We start from the raw sequence: 7500 nt of genomic DNA, 5'->3' as shown, positions 1-7500 counted from the left end.
CTGTGTGGTAAGTAGCTTGCTTATCAACCACATGGTTCCGGGTTCAGTCCCACTGCGTGGCATCTTGGGCAAGTGTCTTCTGCTATAGCCCCGGGCCGACCAATGCCTTGTGAGTGGATTTGGTAGACGGAAACTGAAAGAAGCCTGTCGTATATATGTATATATATATGTGTATGTGTGTGTGTGTTTGTCCCACTAGCATTGCTTGACAACCGATACTGGTGTGTTTACGTCCCCGTCACTTAGCGGTTCGGCAAAAGAGACCGATAGAATAAGTACTGGGCTTACAAAGAATAAGTCCTGGGGTCGATTTGCTGGACTAAAGGCAGTGCTCCATCATGGCCGCAGTCAAATGACTGAAACAAGTAAAAGAGTAAAAGAGAGTAAGGCTGCGGGGGTTAAGAAACCCGCTTTGCAGCCAAGCGGTTTTCAGTTTGGTTCTGTTACATGACACCTTGTGCAGGCACTTGCACAAAACATTGTGCTGTAGGATTGAAACCAGGAACCATGAGTTCACAAGGTGAATTTTTTAGTCACACATCCATACCTACAGTCACCACAAGTTCCCTAGTAATTGATAAATACATGTCTCATCAACCCCCTATTACTCAGCCTATTTTTCTAACCTCTCTCAAATCAGAACATGTAATATCTAACATCAACTGTTCAAATACATTATAAAAATTCTGTTGTGTCTGAGGAGAGTCACTTTCTTTTTGTGCCTTATTATGTAATACACTCACCGGTAAAATTTCCACTTATTTCTTATTTTCTTAAAATTTTCGTTGCGTCTTGCAACCTTTTCAATAGTCTTGACTCAGTCCGTTATTTACAATCTTATTAAAAATAAGAAATATTAAAAATAAGAAATAAGTGGAAATTTTACCGGTGAGTGTGTTACATTTCGTGACGTATATTTGCCATTTGAATATGGCTAACCCCTAAGGGTGGATGCTACTGTAGTTTGTAGCCCCAGGAGGACACCTCCTCCAGCTGGCTATAGACACACTTTCTGTGCCCTTTGCAAATACTGATAGGGCACAGAAAGTGTCTATAGCCAGCTGGAGGAGGTGTCCTCCTGGGGCTACAAACTACAGTAGCATCCACCCTTAGGGGTTAGCCATATTCAAATGGCAAATATACGTCACAATGTGTTGCTGCTACTGTTTATAACTCGCTCTGAGATTTATCATTGTGTTACATTATAAGGCACAAAAAGAAAATGACTCTCCCCAGACACAACAGAATATGCTTCAACACACGAACTCATATCAAGAATCTTGCAAACCAAATCCAAAAATGAAATATTATGAAAATATTTTCCTGTAATTACCACTTGATCATGTTTTTCCTCGCCTAATACAAACTGTCCTGAGGGCAGCTGACGAATCTTGACGGAAAACAGGCGATTATGATAAAAGACGGTCAGAGTGAACGGCTGGTCAGGTTTGTAACTCCTGCTGTCCCGAACGAGGAATGCTCCGTCCTGTTGGAATAAGATAGAATATAAAATAAGTAGGAAGTAGGATTAACAAAACTAAAGAAGAGTGCTGAAGTTTGCTTGAAGCATTGTAGTATAGAAGCGCGGAGGCGCAATAGCCCAGTGGTTAGGGCAGCAGACTCGCAGTCGTAGGATCGCAGTTTCAATTCCCAGACCGGGCGTTGTGTGCGTTTATTGAGTGAAAACACCAAAAGCTCCATGAGGTTCTGGCAGGGGGTGGTGGCGACCCCTGTTGTACTCTTTCGCCCCAACTTTCTCTCACTCTTTCTTCTGTTGGCCCGCTCGCTTATGTGCATATATGTGTGTGTTTCTCTCCCCACCACTGCTTGACAACCAGTGTTGGTGTTTGTATGTCTGTAACTTAGCAGTTCGGCAAAAAGAGACTAACAGAATAAGTATGAGGCCTTAACAAAACATAGGTACTGGGGTCGATTCAGCTGACCAAAACTTTTCCAGGCAGTGCCCCAGCATGGCCAGAGTGTGATGACTGAAAACAAGTAAAATAGAAAAGATAATATATGTGAGTGTGTGTGTGTGTGTGCACATGTTCATTATGTGTACGTGTGTGTGTGTGCAAGTGTGTTTGCACGTGAATGTCTGTGTGTGTAAGTGTATGTGTGCACATGTGCATGCATATGTGTGTGTGTGTATATGCACGTGTGTGTTTGCACGTGTGCATGCGTGCACATGTGTGTGTGTTTGCACGTGAGTGTGTGTGTGTACGTGTGCACATATGCATGCATACATGTGTGAATATGTGCATGTGTGTTTGCACATGTACATGAGTGTGTGTGTGTGTGTGTGTGTGTGCATGTGTGTGAACATGCTCATGAGTTCATTTGTTCATGGTGGTTTTGGAAGTAATGGCTGTGCTGTGCTGTGATTTCCCATTAAAACAATTAATTTAGCCAACTTACCTGACTGATTTTACGCAGCAGCCGTTCTTCTTTCGATTTGTCAACTGTATGAAAATACCATGGCTCGTGTGGCTTCCATTTCTGAAAGGAAATCCTAAATTAGTTCATGGCTCATTAAGGAACACATCAAAGTAGGGTCATCCTTTTCTTTTGATTCTGCCATTCATCTTTGTGAGCTGCTCCCCAGCTATCTATCTGTGGCTTTATATAGCTATGGTAAGACCTCACCTGGAATTTGCATCACTGGTCTGGAACCCCTATCTTGCCCAGGATATTAATCGTCTGGAAGCCGTTCAGCAACATGCAACCAAAAGAATACCCTCCATCAGGCATTTGCCATATTCTGAACACCTTACTTCCCTGGGCATGGACACATTGAAACTCCGACGTCTGGCAGCTGACTTGGCAGAAACCCATAAAATTATTAACCATCTTACTAACAATAACTCTGAGCACCTTTCCAAACTCCACCTGTCTAACACCCGTGGACATATCTACAAAGTCAGAAAACAGCACAGATCCCATGACTTTCAGAAACATTTTTTTCACGTTGAGAGTCGCTGAAGCATGGAACAAACTGCCGGCATCAGTTTTTAGTTGTCGGAGCACTGCATCCTTCAAAATTTCCATGCTTCCTGAGATTTGCCAACACTACACCTGATTTTCTCCCCTCTGTCAGATCAAGACATTTTATTTCACGTTGCTTCAGTTTACTCAGCTGTAGAAATGAGTTGCGACGTGACAGGTGCCAAGCTGTATCGGCCCCTTTGCCTTTCCCTTGGATAACACTGGTGGCGAGGAGAGAGGAGGCTGGCATGCATGGACGATGGCTGGTCTTCCATAAACAACCTTGCCAGACTTATGCCTGGCAGGGTAACTTTCTAGGTGCAATACTATGGTCATTCATGACCGAAGGGGGTCTCTGAATAATGATGGTGGTAGTGGTGATGTTGATGGTGTTAGTAATGATGGAAATGGTAGCAGTAGTGATAATGGTATCGGTCATGGTAGTGGTGGTGGTGGCAGTGATGATGATGGCAGTGGTATAGAGTAATAAGGGTGGCGAGCTGGCAGAAATGTTAGCACGCCGGGCGAAATGCGTAGCCGTATTTCGTCTGTCGCTACGTTCTGAGTTCAAATTCCGCTGAGGTCGACTTTGCCTTTCATCCTTTCGGGGTCGATTAATTAAGTACCAATTACACACTGGGGTCGATGTAATCGACTTAATACCTATGTCTGTCCTTGTTTGTCCCCTCTGTGTTTAGCCCCTTGTGGGTAGTAAAGAAATAGGTATAGAGTAAAAAATGGTAGACTCCAAAAAAACTTGATCAGCTCAGATGGAGTCCACCCATTCCACCTACCTGGACATCAACGACATCGGCGTACACCTCTAAATCGTTATTTGTGTTGTTGTTGTTGTGGATGGACTCTGGTGATGGCGTATGGGAATCCTGAAAACAAGACAACAAGCTACATTTGAATAACAAAACATCTCTCAATGCTATTTTGTATACTTTATTTGCAGTAAGTCTAGATTAAGACCCATTAGGGGCTCTACTAGGGGGTGCTGAAAGGTTCCTGGTTGTGGGTAAAAGAAAATGCAGGAGGATCAGTTCATTATGATTCCATTCAACAGATTCACCTCTCAGGTTCACACACTTATTGCAGTGGCCCTTCAGTTTTTCTAAGCCCTATAAAAAGAATTTGGAAGGGTGGGCCTCCAACCAGGCCTTCACAAACTTTTCAGCACCCTTTTGTGTATACACATACACACACATGCACACACAGACACACACCACACACACACACACACACACACACACACACACACAGAGACACACACACACACACAAACACACACAGACACAGACACACACAGACACAGACACACACACACACAGACACACACAGACACACAGACACACAGACACACACACACACACACACAGACACACACACAGACACACACACACACACAGACACAGTGAGGTTGACAGTAGGAAGGGAATCACAATGAAGGTGACAGTAGGAGGGGGAGGAAAGTTACAGTGAGAGGTACGGGAGGAGGAGGAGGAGGAAACAAATAGAGCAAGTAAATTAAATGATGGTAGCAGACTATCTACACGTTGAAGAAAAGTTAGGTAATAGCTGAATGAGGGGGGTAGGGAAGGGGGGGGGGACATATCATGTGACTGGGTCAAAGGTTAAAGAGATTCTGGACTGGCAACTGGACTGTGGATGTATGTGTGTGTGTTTATGTGAGTGAGTATGTAAGTGTGTGTGTGTGTGTGTGTGTGTGTGTGCATATGTGTGAGTTTGCATGTGCATGTGTGCGTGTGTGATTGAGAGTATGTGTGTGTATATGTGTGAGTGTGTGTGGCTGTGTCAGTGCCATTGTGTCCATGTGTGGATGTGTGTGTGTGTGATTGTGAGTATGTGTGTGTGTGTGTGTGTGTGTGAGTGTGTGGTGGCTGTGTCAGTGTCATTGTGTCCATGTGTGGATGTGTGTGTGTGTGATTGTGAGTATGTGTGTGTATATGTGTGAGTGTGTGTGGCTGTGTCAGTGTCATTGTGTCCATGTGTGGATGTGTGTGTGTGTGATTGTGAGTATGTGTGTGTGTGAGTGTGAGTGTGTGTGGCTGTGTTAGTGTCATTGTGTCCATGTGTGGATGTGTGTGTGTGTGATTGTGAGTATGTGTGTGTGTGTGAGTGTGTGTGGCTGTGTCAGTGTCATTGTGTCATGTGTGGATGTGTGTGTGTGTGATTGTGAGTATGGTGTGTGTGAGTGGAGTGTGTGTGGCTGTGTCAGTGTCATTGTGTCCATGTGTGGATGTGTGTGTGTGTGATTGTGAGTATGTGTGTGTGTGTGAGTGTGTGTGGCTGTGTCAGTGTCATTGTGTCCATGTGTGGATGTGTGTGTGTGTGATTGTGAGTATGTGTGTGTGTGAGTGTGAGTGTGTGTGGCTGTGTCAGTGTCATTGTGTCCATGTGTGGATGTGTGTGTGTGTGATTGTGAGTATGTGTGTGTGTGTGAGTGTGTGTGGCTGTGTCAGTGTCATTGTGTCCATGTGTGGATGTGTGTGTGTGTGATTGTGAGTATGTGTGTGTATATGTGTGAGTGTGTGTGTCAGTGTCATTGTGTCTGTGTCCATGTGTGGATGTGTGTGTGTGTGATTGTGAGTATGTGTGTGTATATGTGTGAGTGTGTGTGGCTGTGTCAGTGTCATTGTGTCTGTGTCCATGTGTGTATCTGCTTGTGTGTATGTGTGTGTGTGTGTGTGTGTGTGTGTGTGTGTGTTTTATAAACACAATGCTAAAATACAAACAGCAGATGTAACCCATACCGCAAAGTTCATATCCTTAAGCCGTTTGTCAAGTTCTTTGTAGAAGTTCTGTTTAAATTCGACATTCACGGAACCATCAGAAAACCGCCGACTATTTCCTGTAAATTTGAAACAGATGAAGATGGATAAGCTTTCGAAATACAATGAAAATATCAGAAGACTGAAGGGAAGAAGTGGGTAAATGTGAAAATGGAATTACCCACAGGTATGACTGTGTGTCAGGTCACTTGTGAGGTTTCTCAGAAGTTCAATTGGTAACATAGAATCCAGTACAACCTGTTGCATGGTTGGGTTGTCAGCGACTAAACTGGTACCTGCACTAGGCTTGCCTGGTGAGGAGGATTGCTAGAAACCCAGCAGGACTGAAAAACCTGTCAAAAGGGTGAGTGAACTTTAGTATAGGTTTAACCACTATTTAGCAATAAAATGTTTCCTTAGAAATTCCAGGTTGGTGTCTGACATGCTGGAAGGCCACTGAGAATGTGGCACCCATCAGATTTTCTTAAAGTATATCTCCAGAACCCACTTTAGACCCAGGCTATGTCTGCTCCGATAACTGGAGGTGACTTAGTCAACAGATCCTCTACATTGGTCGACAATCAACAGCAAGGTGAACTGTTATGGATCACACCATCCCAAAGAGTGTTTACATGCAACTGAGAGCAGTACTCCAGTCGGCTGAGGATAAAGGACTTCCATTGTGTCATCATAGTGTCTTGGTCCCTTATCCGGAAGGTTCTCAGAATCCAACCGGCCAGTCTTCTGGATACTGCTACCATTTTGTTGATTTGTGTGTGAAATGAGGCATTGTTGCTCATTTCTATTCCAAGATCACGCACCGTATTTGATTCTGGGATCATTTCTCCACTTGGTCCAACATACTGATGTCATGATTCCTGTGTAGTGCTTAACTGGTAGTGGAGGGCCTGGAATTTACTTGCATTAAATTGCATGTTGTTATCCTCAGCCCATGTATAGATGGTATCTAGATCTTTCTGTAAGAGCGAAGCATAAGAGGTTTCCTTGACTGACTGTGCGACTTTTGTGTCATTGGCATAGCTGGTCAGCATGGTTGCCTCTGTCACTGATGGCATATCCAATAGGGCTACCATGAAAAGCAGTGGCCCCAGCACAGTGCCCTGGGGCACTCCACTCACTATTGGTGTCTCTGTGGAGAGAGCTTCTTTGGCTGCTACAGTTTGGCTCCTGTCCTTTAGGAAATCATGCAACCACTCTCTGGCTGAGTCCCCGTATTCTGTGGCATATCATTCCATGGCTGACCTTGTCAACTGCCTTCGCAAAGTCGAGTTATACCACATCCACCTTTGAGCAGTTCATTAATTACTTCAGTACCCAGTCATAGTGTCACAGAAGCTGTGTAAGACAGCTCCTTCCCAGGCGAAAGCCATGTCAGGTGTCAGAAAGCAGGTCATTGTCCTCAAGGAACTCAATCAGTCTTTTCTTGACAATGTGCTCCATGACTTTACTGACGTGAGAGGTCGGGGAGACAGGTCTATAATTCCTAGCCTCTGCCCTGCTTCCTCCTTTGTGGATAGGGCATATTATTACCTCTTTTAGTTTTTTGGGGAGTTTGCCCATCCTGAGGGCCTCCTGGAAAAGGATTTGAAGCAGTCTAGCTAGAGCTCTTTTACATTTCTTTAGAAGGATTGCAGGGAATCCATCAGGGCCCATCTCCAAGTTCAAGCTCAGCTCTTCAATGGCTGGTATCACATCAGTT

At 44.4% G+C, this 7500-nt stretch overlaps 1 protein-coding gene across 5 annotated transcripts in view; it reads right to left on the bottom strand.

Annotated features, from left to right (window-relative positions):
• Positions 1-7500, bottom strand: part of LOC115219243 (cytokine-dependent hematopoietic cell linker-like) — a 54863-nt gene that overhangs the window by 403 nt on the left and 46960 nt on the right. For all 5 annotated transcript variants that reach the window (XM_029789389.2, XM_029789388.2, XM_036509146.1 and 2 more), the window contains 4 exons: positions 5763-5860; positions 3780-3869; positions 2419-2499; positions 1334-1486 (listed from right to left, as the gene is read on the bottom strand). In XM_029789389.2, coding sequence (XP_029645249.1) covers positions 1334-1486; positions 2419-2499; positions 3780-3869; positions 5763-5860 — 422 coding nt within the window. The remainder of the gene's footprint in view (positions 1-1333; positions 1487-2418; positions 2500-3779; positions 3870-5762; positions 5861-7500) is intronic.

Source organism: Octopus sinensis, linkage group LG14 (genome assembly GCF_006345805.1).
Source record: "Octopus sinensis linkage group LG14, ASM634580v1, whole genome shotgun sequence".
In the NCBI taxonomy this organism is placed as follows: Eukaryota; Metazoa; Mollusca; class Cephalopoda; order Octopoda; family Octopodidae; genus Octopus; species Octopus sinensis.
This window is presented reverse-complemented; position numbering and strand designations above follow the sequence as displayed.